Below are 15,743 nucleotides of genomic sequence, written 5' to 3' on the forward strand. Positions count from 1 at the left end.
ATACCTAGGAATAAACCTACCTAAGGAGACAAAAGACCTGTATGCAGAAAACTGTAAGATACTGATGAAAGAAATTAAAGATCATACAAACAGATGGAGAGATATACCATGTTGTTGGATTGGAAGAATCAACACTGTGAAAATGACTAGTTGATTTTTGATTAAAACCCTTATGGGCAAAGGACATACTGTGTAAGACTTCAGTCTTTTGACATTTATTTATATTCATTTTACATCCTAGCATGTGATCCATCTTAGATAATCTTGCTTGTGCACTTGAAAATATGTATTTGGTAGAATGTCATATAATTGTCAATTAGGTCAATTTAGTTGATAATGTTCAAGTTTTACATATTCTGATTGACATTCTGTCTATTTGTTCTATAAATGTATGAGTGAACAGAATTAAAATCTGGAAGTATAATTGTGAAATTTTCCCCCTCGTTTCCTGCTATCCTTTTTTTAAAATTTTTTAAAATTTTTGGCTGTGTTATGTCTTCATTGCTGTGCGCGGGATTTCTCTAGTTGTGGTGAGCAGGGGCTACTCTTTGTTGCAGTGTGTGGGCTTCTCATTGCGGTGGCTTCTCCTGTTGCCAAGCATAGGCTCTAGGCACGCGGGCTTCAGTAGTTGTGGCACAAGGTGGGCTCAGTATTTGTGGCTTGTGGGCTCTAGAGCTCAGGTTCAGTAGTTGTGGCACATGGGTTTAGTTGCTCTGCGGCATATGGGATCTTCCCAGACCAGGGCTCAAACCCATGTCCCCTGCACTGGCAGGCAGATTCTTAACTACTGTGCCACCAGGGAAGTCCTCTACTATCCTAAATTAAATAATTTCTATTTTCCCATCTTCTAGTCTACTCATCTTTTCTTAGGCAGTTGTTAATCTGCTGTCATGCTGATCCAATGAATTTTTTTTGCTTCAGGTATTTTCCATTTTGGTTCTAGAAGTTCCATTTGATTGTTTTCTATAGTTTCAATTTCTTTTCTGAGTTTTTGCATCTATTCACTACTTATTTCTTTTTTAACCTTTTCATTCTTCAACATTGTGCTATTTCCAACATTTCAGGTATCTTGTGGTCTGTTTCTATTGACCACTTTTGTTATTGATAATGGGTCACATTAGACATTTCTTGCATGCCTAATAAATTTTTATTGTATGTGTGCAAGGAGGAAGATATCGGAGTCTAGATTATGCTGTCTTCCTTTAAACAGCATTAGATTATTTTTCTGGCAGTCAGTTAAATCATGGGTGGATCCTCTTGATTCTTTCTGATCAGTTTGATATTTAAAACCAATCTCTTTCCAATTTATCTTAGTTTGAGGACAAAGACCTTGCCTGTAGTATTTATACCAAAAATATAGCCTTTCTTGGATATCTCCACTATAGCTGGGCCAGAAATCCAAAGTCTCCCAGACCCATGCAAACTCCCTGATCTCCATTTACCTCTCAGCACCACTGTAGCTATACTCTTCTGGGCTTCACAGAGTTTGCCCTGCCCGTGTACAGCCTGACCCTCAGCCAAGGATCTACAGGTAACCTGCATGTAGACTTCCAGGCACCCTCTGCATGTTTCTTTCTTCTCTTTTTTCCTCTGTACCCTGACCCACAAATCCCAAACATATCATGATCCCCAAACTCATCTCTGCCTCCTCAACAAGACTTTTTTGCTAGAACTTTTGTATTTTTAATGAAAATTTGTACTTTTTCTCATGTGTTCAATTATTACTTATTTCTTTCAGTAAGTAAATATTGAGTGATTTCTTCATGCTGGGGATTTTTGTGGCAAATTAGACAAGGGCCTTCATCTCATGAATCTCACAATATAGCATGAGAAACAAAAATAAGGAAGCAACTGCAGCACAATAGTTTAAATGTTACCCACTGTAGGAAGTCATACATGAAGGACACCCAACTTATTCTTGAGAGATCAGTGAAATCTTTCCAGATAAAGTGATCTCTAATTTAAACTTCAATGGGTGATACAGATTAGCCTGATGAAATTAGATTGATAAAATTGGAGTAGGAAGAGAAAATCTTTCCAATAGAAGCTAAAGAGATGTGGGAACATGGCACATGAATGGAACTCTAAGTTATTTCACTGTGCTTGGAGCTTAGAGTGTGAGAAATAGAGTGGAAAGAGATTAAGGGCATTGTTGGAAATTTTTCAACAGTGAAGAAACATAATTAAGTTTGTACTCTAGAAAGATATTACTGACTAGAATGTGAATAATAACTTGGAAAGCGTTGGCGGGGGGTAGCAGGGGAGGGAAGCAAGTGAAGCCTGGAGTCAGAGTCACCATTTAGAAGGTTTTCATAATAATCTACGTAAAATATGATCCTGGTCTGAATAAGGGTAATTCCAGATTGAATAAAAATAAAAAGACAGATGCATGATACATAAAGAAGATAAAGTTGAGAAGATTTGATTATCAATTGAGTTGAGAAGAAAATTGGAGATCCCTAAGGATGCCAGGGTTGCGGGTTAAGCTGTTGAGTGGATGGTGTCATTGCGTGGGAAACATTCTGGGAAGCTTTTGGGTGAAGATATTGAATTCAGCTGTGATGTGATTATTTTGGTGGGAAATTCAGTGAAGATGTTTACCAAATGTTGGGTGATATGAGCTTGGAGCTCAGGAAAAAGACCTGAGCCGGAGATCATTTCTGAAAATCATCAGCATATTCATTGTGTTAAAGTGTTGAAGTGATTGCCCTGGAATTGGAATTAAAGAGAAGAAGGAAGAAGGATAAACTGAGAAGTATTTAGAAAAGCAGTAGTCAGAGATATAAGAAGAAACTCAAGAGTGTATGTGCCATAGAAAAGAATTACAGACATATTTCATCTTTGCCTGCTGTCATAGAGAGATGAAGTAATATATGGATTGGAAAAAATTTTTTTCCATGGAATATTACAGTAAGTCATTTTGGTAAAAATTATTTAAGTCAAGCGTTGAGTAGAAACCACATTTTAATGTATGGGGAGGTAAATGAGTGAAGGGGATTAAGAGACCAACTGCAGAAAGCTTACTCAAAAGACTTTGTAAGGAGAAAGATATAGATCAGTAGCTGGAGGAATATCTGAGGTGAAGAGAAAAATTTTCTTCTAATGATTTCTTGTAATGAGATTAAAATCTTTTAATTAGATCAAAATTTAACTCAGAGAAACTTTTATTGTTTTGCAAGATTGTTTGTAATGCCTTATTTTGCCTGTAGGTACCAGCAGTATGCAAAAAGTACAGAGGGAAGTAAGGGGGAAAGGAGTTTCAGGAAAAATGTTAGAAGACGAGGATACAGGAGGATAGAGAAAGAAAAGGGAGGTAGAAGAGGCAAGAAAAGGAGAAGAATGTAAAGAACAGAATCCCAGCGAACATCACATTTAACCAGGGAACAGAAGACATTAAGCCAGGCTTAAAGTAATCGGATGGTATAAATTAGGAGGTATGGTGTCCTAGAATCCTAGGAAGAAGAATATTTCAAAAAGGAGGGGATCATTATTATCAAATGCTGCTAGGTGAGAAATCTAGACAGGACTCATGAAATTTCCTTGTGTAATAACTCACCTGTGATAGCAGAAAGAGAAATAGGTCATAACTATGAGTAGAGAACAAATCTAAAGAAAGATTGCTAAAAATCGTTTGTATCCAACTCAAATGTGAATTTCTCTGAGAAAATTTATTTATTTATTTATTTATTGGCTGTGCTGTGCAACATGTGAGATCTTAGTTCCCCGACCAGGGGTCAAACATGTGCTCCCCGCGTTAGGAGCACAGAGTCTTAACCACTGGACTGTCAGGGAAGTCCCTGAGAAAATTTATCTGAAAAATCTAGAAGGAACATTTTTACCTTTTCTCAATGCTTCTATAATGCTCTCTTCTCTATTTCAAATACCATATAACTGAACAGCTTCACTTCTCTTATCCCACAGAAATGAAAACTTACGTCTACACACACACATACAAAATCTATACATAAATGTTTATAGCATCCTTATTGATAACAGGAATGGTTAAACAAATCCATACCATGGAATACAACATGGCAATGAAAAGGTACAAATTACTGATATACTGATGAATCTCCAGCGGATCATGGTAGATGAAAAAAGCCACCCCAAACAATATATACTACATGATCCCACTTATACCATATTCTTGAGTTGACCAAATTACAGCAATGGAGAACAGACTATTGGTTCCTAACATTTAAGGAGGGGTTGGGTGTGGGAAAAATGTGAGTATAACAGTAAAAAGGCAACATGAGATATCCTTGTAATCATGGAAATATTCTATATCTTAACTATATCATTATCCTATTTGTGATATTTTTACTACAGTTTTACAAGATGTTATATGGGTGGAAACTGGATAAAGGGTACAGGGGCTCTGTCTCTGTTACTTCCTACAACTACATGTGAATCTATAATTTTCTCAAAGAAGTTTAATTAAAAAAAAAAATACCGGGGCTTCCCTGGTGGCACAGTGGTTAAGAAGCTGCCTGCCAATGCAGAGGACACGGGTTCGAGCCCTGGTCCGGGAAGGTCTCGCATGCCGCGGAGCAACTAAGCCCATGCGCTACAACTACTGAGCCTGCGCTCTAGAGCCCTCGAGCCACAAGTACTGAAGCCCGCGTGCCTAGAGCCGGTGCTGCACAACAATAGAAGCCACCACAATAAGAAGCCTGCGCACCGCAACAAACAGTAGCCCCCGCTCGCGCAACTAGAGAAAACCCAAGCGCGGCAACAAAGACCCAACGCGACCAAAAATAAATGAAAAAAAAAAAACCTATTAGCCCAAAAAAGTAGAATATCATAAATAGTTGAAAGAACCCTAGTATTAAAGTCAGATTGTCTTAGTGTTGAATCTTGAGTCTGCCACAGTTTTATCTATGAAACTTTACCTAACTGAGCCTAAAAAAAAAAGGATAGTCATCAAGATCATCAACATCATCATAACCATCACCGCCCCCCATCAAAACCCAGATAGAGTACTTGCTATATGCCAGTTTCTGTTTTAAGCCTCCTGCACGTTTAATTCTCTAAACAGCTCTATCAGGTCGGTTTTATCATTATCTTAATTTTAAATATTGAGAAACTAAGACACAGAAAGGAAAAGTAATTCCCTCAGGACCACATAGTAACTAGCTGAACAAGAACTTGAGCCCTGGTAGTCTTCCATAAGACTTGATACCTGCCCCTAACATTCATGGGGCTCAGGAAAAAAGTAAAAATGGAGGCCCCATACTATATTTCTAAATGCTTAAGAGTTACAGATCAGGCTAATAAACTGTTAAAAATAGACATTTTGGGCTTCCCTGGTGGCGCAGTGGTTGAGAGTCCGCCTGCCGATGCAGGGCACACGGGTTCATGCCCCGGTCTGGGAAGATCCCACATGCCGCGGAGCGGCTGGGCCCGTGAGCCACGGCCGCTGAGCCTGCACGTCCGGAGCCTGTGCTCCGCAATGGGAGAGGCCACAACAGTGAGAGGCCCGCATATTGCAAAAAAAAAACCACACACACACACACAAAAAACACATTTTATCCTTCTATTGTGACACATGGTAGATTACGTTTGAATATAAAATTCTCAGACTCTTCCCAGTTCTACCCTATAAGCATAGCCCACCTCGCTTCACTTTCCACCCATGGTTTGGTTCCACACTGTGAGAGGCCTCTTTGCACATTTGGGTGGACACTCCAGCGTGCAAATTCAAGTCCTGTCCACACTCAAGCCTTGGGGTGTGCATTCCACTGAGACAGGTGCCTTTGGTGGATGTATCTGGGGAAGAGGACTGTGCCAATCCTGGAAACACAAAGCCTTTATTTTTTCTTTGAAGATGTTGGGGGTAGGAGTTTATTAATTAATTAATTTATTTTTGCTGTGTTGGGTCTTTGTTTCTGTGCGAGGGCTTTCTCTAGTTGTGGCAAGCAGGGGCCACTCTTCATCGCGGTGCACGGGCCTCTCACTATCGCGGTCTCTCTTGTTGCAGAGCACAGGCTCCAGACGCGCAGGCTCATTAGTTGTGGTTCACAGGCCTAGTTGCTCCGTGGCATGTGGGATCCTCCCAGACCAGGGCTCGAACCCGTGTCCCCTGCATTAGCAGGCAGATTCTCAACCACTGTGCCACCAGGGAAGCCCCACAAAGCCTTTTAAAGGGAATTTCAGGGTCCTGAGTCCAAGAAGCATGGTCTAGAAGTTGAGAGATGATCTCCAGCTGGAATGGCTCTTTGGCTCTGTAGAATAACCCTATGACACTCACCCCAAGGAAAGGCACAGCTGAGAGAGACCCAAAGTGAGGTCCAGATTTAAGGTCCCTGTTACTCAGGTCTAAGTATGATACCAGCCTCATTTCAAAAGAAATGGTACTTACCTTTCATAGTTGTGAAGATTTCAGCTAATTGTTAACATGGTTCCTCATGAGCAAGATGTGTGCTACTGCCCTGAATTAGAGGGAAGACGCTTCTTCTGCTAACACTCACAGTTGTACTTCAATATCAAGTAGCATATATTCGCATCAATATATTTTAGTTAAAATATATCACTTCTTTCCTTGGTAGATGGACTGGAGACTTTTACCAGATTTCTTAAAACTGAATTCAGTGAGGAAAACATTGAATTTTGGATAGCCTGTGAAGATTTCAAGAAAAGCAAAGACCCTCAACAAATAATTCATAAAGCAAAAGCAATATATGAGAAATTTATACAGAATGATGCTCCACAAGAGGTAAAGATGATTGTAAAAATTTACATCTGAAAATTTTTTGAGAGAATATGTCTTCGTCAAATCGGTACTGCCATACATTCTAACAGAAAGGTCAGAATTTTGTTGAAACAAAAATGGTGGTTATTTACAAGCATGCCTCATGTTATTCCCTTCACTTTATTGCACTCCACATATATTTTGTTTTTTACAAGTTGAAGGTTTGTGACAGCCCTGCCTTGAAAAAGTCTATCGGTGCCATTTTTCCAACAGCATTGGTTCACTCCATATATCTATGTAACACTTAGGTAGTTCTCACAATAATTCTTACTTTTTCCATTATTATTATACTTGGTATGGTGATCTGTGATCAGTGATCTTTGATGTTTCTACTGGGACTCACTGAAGGCTCAGATGATGGTTAGCCTTTTTTCGCAATGAAGTTATTTTTTAATTAAGGGATGTATGTTGTTTTTTTAGTCATAATGCTATCACACACTTAATGGATTATCATGTAAACATAACATTTTTATGCACTGGGAAACCAAAAAATTTGTGTGACTCACTTTATTTCGATATCCCCTTTACTGAGGTAGTCTGGAAGGGAACCTGCAATATCTCCGAGGTCTGCCTGTATATAGATTTCTATTTACAAACAGAATGCATTATAAGATATTGCTATGGAAGGAAAGGTATAACTGAAGTTACTCCTCAGGGTATTTTATTCTAGACTAAGAGTGAACACAATTAATTGCAACATTTAGATTCATTCATTTATCATGTTAATCACCTTAGCACAAGTAACTGCCGGTAGAAACTAAAGATTTTTGCACGTGATGAAGGTAAGAGAAATCAAGAAGTTTGCATTATGTACTATTTTAATGTTAGCTCATCTGCCTGTACAAAGTTTCATTTGCCCTGTAATTATTATTCCTACACATTAAGATGGACTAAAAGAAAATTTCATAATAGAAAGATGAGGAAAACCTAATGTGGCAATGGTTCAAGTGAAAAAACAATTGTGATTTTTTTTTACTGCAAGCTCAGTATGAGGTAACTGTATGAAACAACTGCTAAAATGGCTATTAAACCAGCAAATATTACTTCACTATCCTTGAATATGAATTAGAGTTTCTGTATTTTTAGTACATGCTCAATAAATAGTGTCTTTTCACTGAAGTGTAGAACTGATAACCTGTCACTGTTAAGAGTTCTGTTTGACTATAAATTGTTGTCCACGAGGTAGCACTGCTTATGTAGATACTGTCGCACATGAAATGACAGTTATTTTCCTTGTTTCAGTATGTCTCAGTCTGTTTTGTGTTTCAATGTATTATCCTGTCTTCCCCTTACACACAAGTAAACAAAGGCGGCTGGTTATGTGGTGTTACCCACAAAGGAAAAGAAACCTGCCTGAAAACTTAGCACCATCAAAGCCGAATATATCATCAATGTTTTGATAAAAAGCATTAAAGGATTTTATATCTTTATACACACACACACACACACACACACACACACACACACATGTATATATGCATATAGGCATTTTCAGCACACGTTTGCCTGTATGAAAACATCATAATATAATGAAAAGAGCACTGGGATATAGCAAAAGCCTCACATTGAAATCCCAAATATGCCCCAAACACACTGCTTGCCCTCACTCAAAATAATTGAATTTCTACAAAGTTTAGTTTCCACTTTGAAAATGAGTTGAATCTAACGATCTCTAGGACACCTAACATTACATTGTTCCATGATCCTACACTGGCAGAGACTGATAAGGACCGGGTGCAAAGGGAGAGAAGAGCCAGGTAACATGCCAACCCAGAGTGAATCACTGGATCCCTGGACCCACAACAGGAAAAGCACCAAGCATCCAAGTGCCGTATGCCCCCTCCAACGTGGAGTCAGTCCTTTACTTCTGTTTCTCAAAGGTGTTTACTTAAGTAGATTGACAATAATTACACTTTTATTATTGTTATTATTATCCAGGTTAACCTTGATTTTCACACCAAAGAAATTATCACCAGGAGCATCACCCAACCCACCCTCCACAGTTTTGATGCTGCACAAAGCAGAGTGTATCAGCTCATGGAGCAAGACAGTTACACACGTTTTCTGAAATCTGACATCTATTTAGACTTGATAGAAGGAAGACCTCAGAGACCAACAAATCTTAGAAGACGATCACGTTCTTTTACCTACAATGAATTCCAGGATGTAAAGTCAGATGTTGCCATTTGGTTATAAGGAAAATTAATTTTGCTCATTTTGCTGGCAAGCTTATATATCTGCTTCTAAGATATAGCGTGTTTACGTTAACAAATTGGTAAGTCTTTTAAAATAAAGTGCGTCATTTGAAATGATTTAAAAAATGCAAACCAAAATTTTTATTCTGACAATATATACTCTATCTACCAAGATATTCTGTAAAAGCTTTCATCTGACTTCATTTCATTCATAGTCAGAAACACTTACTGCTTAATTAAAAGGCAGAAAAGAAGTAATAATGATGTTGTATAAGATTGTAAAGGTTAAACTTTTGCAAAATTTCAACAGTTTGGCCAAATATCTAGTTTGGACTTTTTTTCTAGATGTAAACTATATGATGCTCAGATAGCCATGTATTTGGACAACATTTTCTATAATGATGAAGCTTTTCTCTGGCTCGGTTATACAGAGTATAGAACCCTGGCTCAAGAATAGCAATATATCACTTCTAGTTAAAAGCCAGCAACAGGAACTTTTGGGAGGACACATTCATCTCTACAGAACTTCCAGGTCATACAGAACCTAGGTTGATAATCAAGAATGGGATCCCCATTTGTGCTCATTCCTAAGTGAGCATAGACTTACTCAGTTATACGGAACCACTTCTGCTGGTTAAAGAAACATGACCAGATGCTGCAATAGCTCCAGGTTGGGACTGAGTGGAGCATCTTCTCATCTGTGAGAAAAACTTGCCGCTAAAAGAGTGGGCAGTCAGTCATCTGAATGATGACCAGAGGAGGTATATCCCCAGAGTCATGAACCTTTATTTTTGGAATGAGAGGAAATAAAGAGGCAAGGAGTCCAAGGCCCTGGAAACTCAGGCACATGCCACACTGGCTCATATTCAGATAGTGTTCCTCTATAGATCATGCTCTTATTCCAAATCTCACTGAATCATTTAATGCTATATTATTCAAATATGATGATGCTAATAAGTATGTATATCTCTAACTATAGGGAAATATTTACTTTTAGATGTGTGTTGCATTATATGTAAATGTCTGTATTTAAAATATCATACGTTTGGCTTTGGCAAATGTTATTTTAGTTGAACTGTAAAGTATAAAACTGTAGATCACCTATAGTAATAAATATTTTTAATTTCTTCATTCATACAGTTAATGTTTATCTGACCACTAAATGCTCTCACCGATTACTGATTATCCTTCCTGTCATCAAATGAGACAGACATATTTTCTTATTTTAGAATGATATTGGAGTAGAAAGTATTAATCGAGTTATTTTGTCACTGATCTTAATGCTAAATCAACTCCCAATACTGTTGTGAATATGAAAACAAGGCATTATGCATTTCAAAGATCAACTAAGAAAATTATTTTTCTTTTTTCTTTGGCTGATTTGTATTTTCTTTTTTTGTGGTAGTCTCTTTTCAAAGAGTTTGATAGCTTTATACAGAGTTAAGACTTTATACAAGCTGTCTGATCTCATCAGAAAAAAATCATGGACTGATTTTAACAGCATTTTTCTAGGACCGCAGATAGCTAGTATGTAGCTTTTTCATTTGTTAATACTCTTTAGAAGCACCCAATATCTTGTTTAAATTATGAAATATTCCATGAGACCCTTCAAAAACATAACAGGACTTCTTGATGAAGTTAAACCTTGACTTCAAGGAGTTTGTGTCTGTAGGGGGGATAAGTAGTCAAATACAGAAAACAAAATAAACAATTGTAGAAGTGAAAGAAGTCAAGTAAAAATGTGCAGACAGGGCTTCCCTGGTGGCGCAGTGGTTGGGAGTGTGCCTGCCAGTGCAGGGGACGCGGGTTCGTGCCCCGGTGCCGGAAGATCCCGCATGCCGCAGAGCGGCTGGGCCCGTGGGCCGTGGCCGCTGAGCCTGCGCGTCCAGAGCCTGTGCTCCACGGCGGTGAGAGGCCCGCGTACCGCAAAAAAAAAAAAAAAAAAAAATGTGCAGACAGTACTGAACGCTGGCTGAAGGAATTGTAGAAATATACAATGAAAGCCTGAGAGTCAACATCTGGGCTCCTTATCAGATGCCCGATTCTCAGAAATTCATTTAATTTCTAAGCATCCTTCCTCTTTTCAAGATAAGGACTCATGATTTCTAATTTTCTTTATGGCCCTCACATTTATGGATTCTATTGATTTATTGACCTGATGTTCTCCAAAGCACCTCTTGGTTGATGCCCAAACAAGAAAAAGAGGCAAATAATTATGATTAATGAAGGAAAATTTCAGACTAAACGTTAATATGGGATATTGGTCTAAGAATAGGGAACAATTTTATAAAAAAAAATTAGAAGTACATGAAAGGAAAAAAAATCACAGGAAATATAGCTTACATTTTTTTTGACCAGTCACGTGTATAAATACAGAATGTCTTTAAAGAGAGACCTGGGTTGAATTAAATCATCTGAGGTGTCATAAAGCCCACAGACAAAAGTCAATACCCAGACTGTTATATTTTGTACATAACAGAAGCTCAATAAATGACCTTGGAATTAAATGGAAGCAATAGGAGGCCCTATGAGGAAAGTAGTACATATTTCAGCAAAAGGTAAAGGCTTTCCAATGTGGCATATTTTTATTTAAATCCTGGCTCTGCCACTTATCAAAAGCAATATGTTGGGAAAGCTACTTAAATATTCTGAACTTCACTTTTTCATTTGTAATATTGGAATAAAACATTTACAGTGTTCTTAAGACGATTAAATTTTAAAATATTTGTGAAGTGCCAAGTATAGATTAATTTACTTTAGTGCATGGACAGGATTATGAAAAGTATTCCCTGTATTTAAGTACCACATTTTATTTATTTATTTTTAAAATACTTTTCTGATTTTTTTTTGGTGTTGTTATAAAGTTATTTATTTTTGGCTGTGTTCGGGTCTTTGTTGCTGCACGTGGGCTTTCTCTAATTACGGCAAGCGAGGGCTACTCTTCATTGCGGTGTGCGGGCTTCTCATTGAGGTGGCTTCTCTTGCTGCAGAGCACGGGTTCTAGGCACGTGGGCTTCAGTAGTTGTGGCACATGGGCTCAGTAATTGTGGCTCACAGGCTCTAGAGCACAGGCTCAGTAGTTGTGGCAAACAGGCTTAGTTGCTCCACGGCATGTGGGATCTTCCTGGACCAGGGCTTGAACCCGTGTCCCCTGCATTGGCAGGCAGATTCTTAACCACTGCACCACCGGGGAAGTCCCTTAAGTACCATATTTTAATTATAATATAAAATTTCTAGTAATGTCTAGGTTACAAATCAAACAAATATCCTTTGAGAAAAATGAGATTTCCAGAGTAACATATGCAGGCAGCTATTGCGCTCATGAAATCTTTTATAATTTTGCACTACAAACAAAAGTAAATAATGACTTTTAGCTAAATGAAAAATACTGGAACATTAAAAGCTTAAATTGTTTTTAAAGACAAAGCTGAAAAAGCTTAACTTTTTGGTTATGTGCAGTGTAGCCCTTCTTTAAGAGAAAAAAAGGGGACAAAGAATATTGAAGATACACAAACGCTGAAATGCTCACAGACTTAACTATATAGCATTAACTAAATTTAAACACATTAAATTTACTTTCACTGTGCCATATTAACTGGCCTTATATTTGATTGTCTCGCTCTTTAATTATCACCTGTCTTAAAATGAAAACAAAACTGAAAACCCTTGATAATTTGACAAATTTGTTCATCTACATCACCTAAAGTATTTTCCACAATGAAAATAAAAGGTAAGATAACACATCCAAATCCATTTTCTGTAACATGTTGGTTGAATGAACAAATATTTATTGAACACTGTGTATTTGATTGGTACTGTTAGCTGTTGGACATTCAGATATGAATCAAACAGGAGTGAAAGGCAGGGAGAAAGAAAGAAACTTTCTTCCTGGATGTTCTCTGATAAAGTCTGCATGCTACAATATGCAGCTGAAAGCCACACTTAAACAAGACAATCCTTCAAATTTATCCCAAATCGCAAATCCATCTGTGACTGATGATCCAGGTATCATTTATCTTTTGAATCTAGGAGTTGAGTAGCTAATTTCATTTAAGAGAAAAACAGTAGACCCACTAACTTGCACAAACTTTGCTTATCTTATAAAACGAAGGCAAAACTAACCAAAAGCATACACACATATATAAACACATTATATTTAAGGTTTTTTTGTTGTTAACTTCATTTCATTGTTTTTGCCTTATAAGTCAACAAATTGTAGAAAGGGCCTCCAAAGAGTGAAAAAAGGTCCTTCAAATGGTTAAAGAAAAAAAAAAAAAAACCCACATAACTGTAAGCTACATTTAAAAAAGTAATATCACTTGAGAAACAGTAGAGAGAAATTAACAGCAGAAGTGGTAATATATTGCATTTAATAAAATTAAAAGACAGGGCTTCCCTGGTAGCGCAGTGGTTGAGAGTCCGCCTGCCGATGCAGGGGACACGGGTTCGTGCCCCGGTCCGGGAAGATCCCACATGCCGCCGGGCGGCTGGGCCCGTGAGCCATGGCCGCTGAGCCTGCGCGTCCGGAGCCTGTGCTCCGCAACGGGAGAGGCCACAACAGTGAGAGGCCCGCGTACCACAAAAACAAAAACAAACAAAAAAACAAAACAAACAAAAAAATTAAAAGACAGTATTAACTGTGATTTTAAAGAATATAATCATTCTACAGAAAATCATATTTATGTGGAACTTAGCCTTCTAATTAAGTTTTCTATAGTAGAAATGCAACTTTTAGAATTAATAACCAAGGGAAATTCTTTATCATAGATTTCATAAAAACAACAGCATTATCTTTAGATAGTCTGTTTACAGTCTCATCTCTGATATCTTTACCTACTGGGAGGAAATAAGTAATAATTGTGGGGAAGATGATGATTAAAACTGTTAAATCTGGAGCTACTAAAAATATCAAAATTGTACGTAATAGACCCTATTTACTAGAGCAAAGAACTGAATAAAAACATTTGAAAAGATTGCCATCAGTATGTGAAATCTCCAAATTATTTTCTGAACATTAAACTATTGTGACCTGCAGAGAAAATGGAATATTTAAACATGAACTTGAATGAGGGCATATCTGTATTAATGACACCAGTGACACATGTATTTAATAACCCATACTTTGGAATACCTCATGCCTAATTTATCCTTATTTAATCATACAGAGCCGCTGCAGTTCAATAAACATTTGCTACAGCTTCACCTGGGTTCAAGTTACTGTACTGTATGGTAGGAAGGCAAAGATGAATAACACAGTATAAAGTTTATCACTGAGGATATTACACCCCATGGTGTTCCCGTGTAGGCAAACACATAAATCAGTCATTTCAATATAACATGCAAAACATTCACATATATCTTGCTTCACCTATCTCTAAAAAATGGCAAGACAGTTTCACAATGATGTAGTAAAATACCAGAGTTATACCTTTGTGTCTTCACAATATGTCTGAGTATATTTTATGGTATAAGGTTATGTACTGAATTGCTCTTTCCAATGAAACACTTTAAAATGCTTTACTTTACTTTAAAATGCCAATCTCTGGAAACCTGAACTGATCTCATAGAATAGATAAATGGGCATTATTCACATCATAATGTGATTCATTACAGGCTCCCTTTAAGTAGGAGCTCCCAGAAATGTATTTAGGCATTATTCACAGAAAATTATTTCACATAGAGTCTTTGGAAGTAAATTTTTGGTAGAAAACTGAAAAGCAGAGTGTTAAAAGACACAGATAAATGAATATCACCCCAAAACCAGATATATGACACCTCAAACTATGAAGTAAATTCATTGAAAAATCATGGTTCAATCCATAAAATTTTATTTATCTATATTATTCATAAGCATATCTATTATGAAATGTAATATACACATTCTCTAAAAAATCATAGGATCATGAAGGAAACAGTAACTTTGCAACTTGATCCATTAATTTATTTTTGCTAGCCAATTTCAGGTATATTTTCTTCTATTCTGTTTTTTCTTTGTTTTTTTCCTCTAGGTGGCTATTTTGCCAAGAATTTGTAAAATAAGATTTCAGGGTGATATAGATAGATAAATATATAGATAGATATGTGTATAGATATATACACACATAGTTTGATTTTTAAAAGATAAATTTTTAAAGATATTTTAAAAGATAAATAATAATTATAATTATTCTTCAGTCTACTGGGTTAAGTGTATTTTCTCTGTCACTCAATTTCACTATTTTTCCCTCACTGAAGAAAGTCCTTAGGCAAATGTTTGGGGTAATATAGTATGACAATATTTATACTTTGCAAAGGATTTTGATTAAAAAATTAAGGTTATAAACATCAAATAAAAAGTATTAGAGAAAAATCAATAAAATAGTAATTTGAGGGCTTTAAAAAAGTTTGTGAAAAGATGAATTTTTAATCCCTGAATATTGCAAATACTGATTGTTTATTCCAGCAACCGTATCTGCCTAAAAAAAGAAAAGATATCATTTAACCTGCATTAAGACAAAGACACGATGAATGTAATAATGGCTCCTAAAAGACAGTATTTTATTACAAGTAAAACACTGTGGGATTCTCTTGAATAAGAAAAAATTAGCAAGATTTGAAATTTTCTGTTCAAAGCATGACATTGTTCTGAAAAGGGGAATCCAGTTCACTACTGGGAACCTGCTTTAGACAGCAGATTTCTTAAATTTTATTTCATCACTGAACACTAGTGCTGAAAGGAGATTTAGAGATCATGTTCCATCAACATTTCACATTTTAAAAGTCAGAATAATGAAGTCATCTCTAGAATAATTTAGAGC

The 15,743-nt window shown here is 36.9% G+C and overlaps 1 protein-coding gene across 1 annotated transcript in view; it reads left to right on the plus strand.

Annotated features, from left to right (window-relative positions):
* RGS18 (regulator of G protein signaling 18) overlaps positions 1–11,870 on the plus strand; it is a 29,258-nt gene extending 17,388 nt beyond the window's left edge. Inside the window, exons 4-5 of the mRNA XM_032641130.1 lie at positions 6,549–6,715; positions 8,690–11,870. Of these exons, the coding sequence (XP_032497021.1) occupies positions 6,549–6,715; positions 8,690–8,947 (425 nt within the window). The 3' untranslated portion in view covers positions 8,948–11,870. The remainder of the gene's footprint in view (positions 1–6,548; positions 6,716–8,689) is intronic.
* Positions 11,871–15,743: the final 3,873 nt, after the last annotated feature.

The sequence above is a fragment of the Phocoena sinus genome, chromosome 1, assembly GCF_008692025.1.
Source record: "Phocoena sinus isolate mPhoSin1 chromosome 1, mPhoSin1.pri, whole genome shotgun sequence".
NCBI lineage: Eukaryota > Metazoa > Chordata > Mammalia > Artiodactyla > Phocoenidae > Phocoena > Phocoena sinus.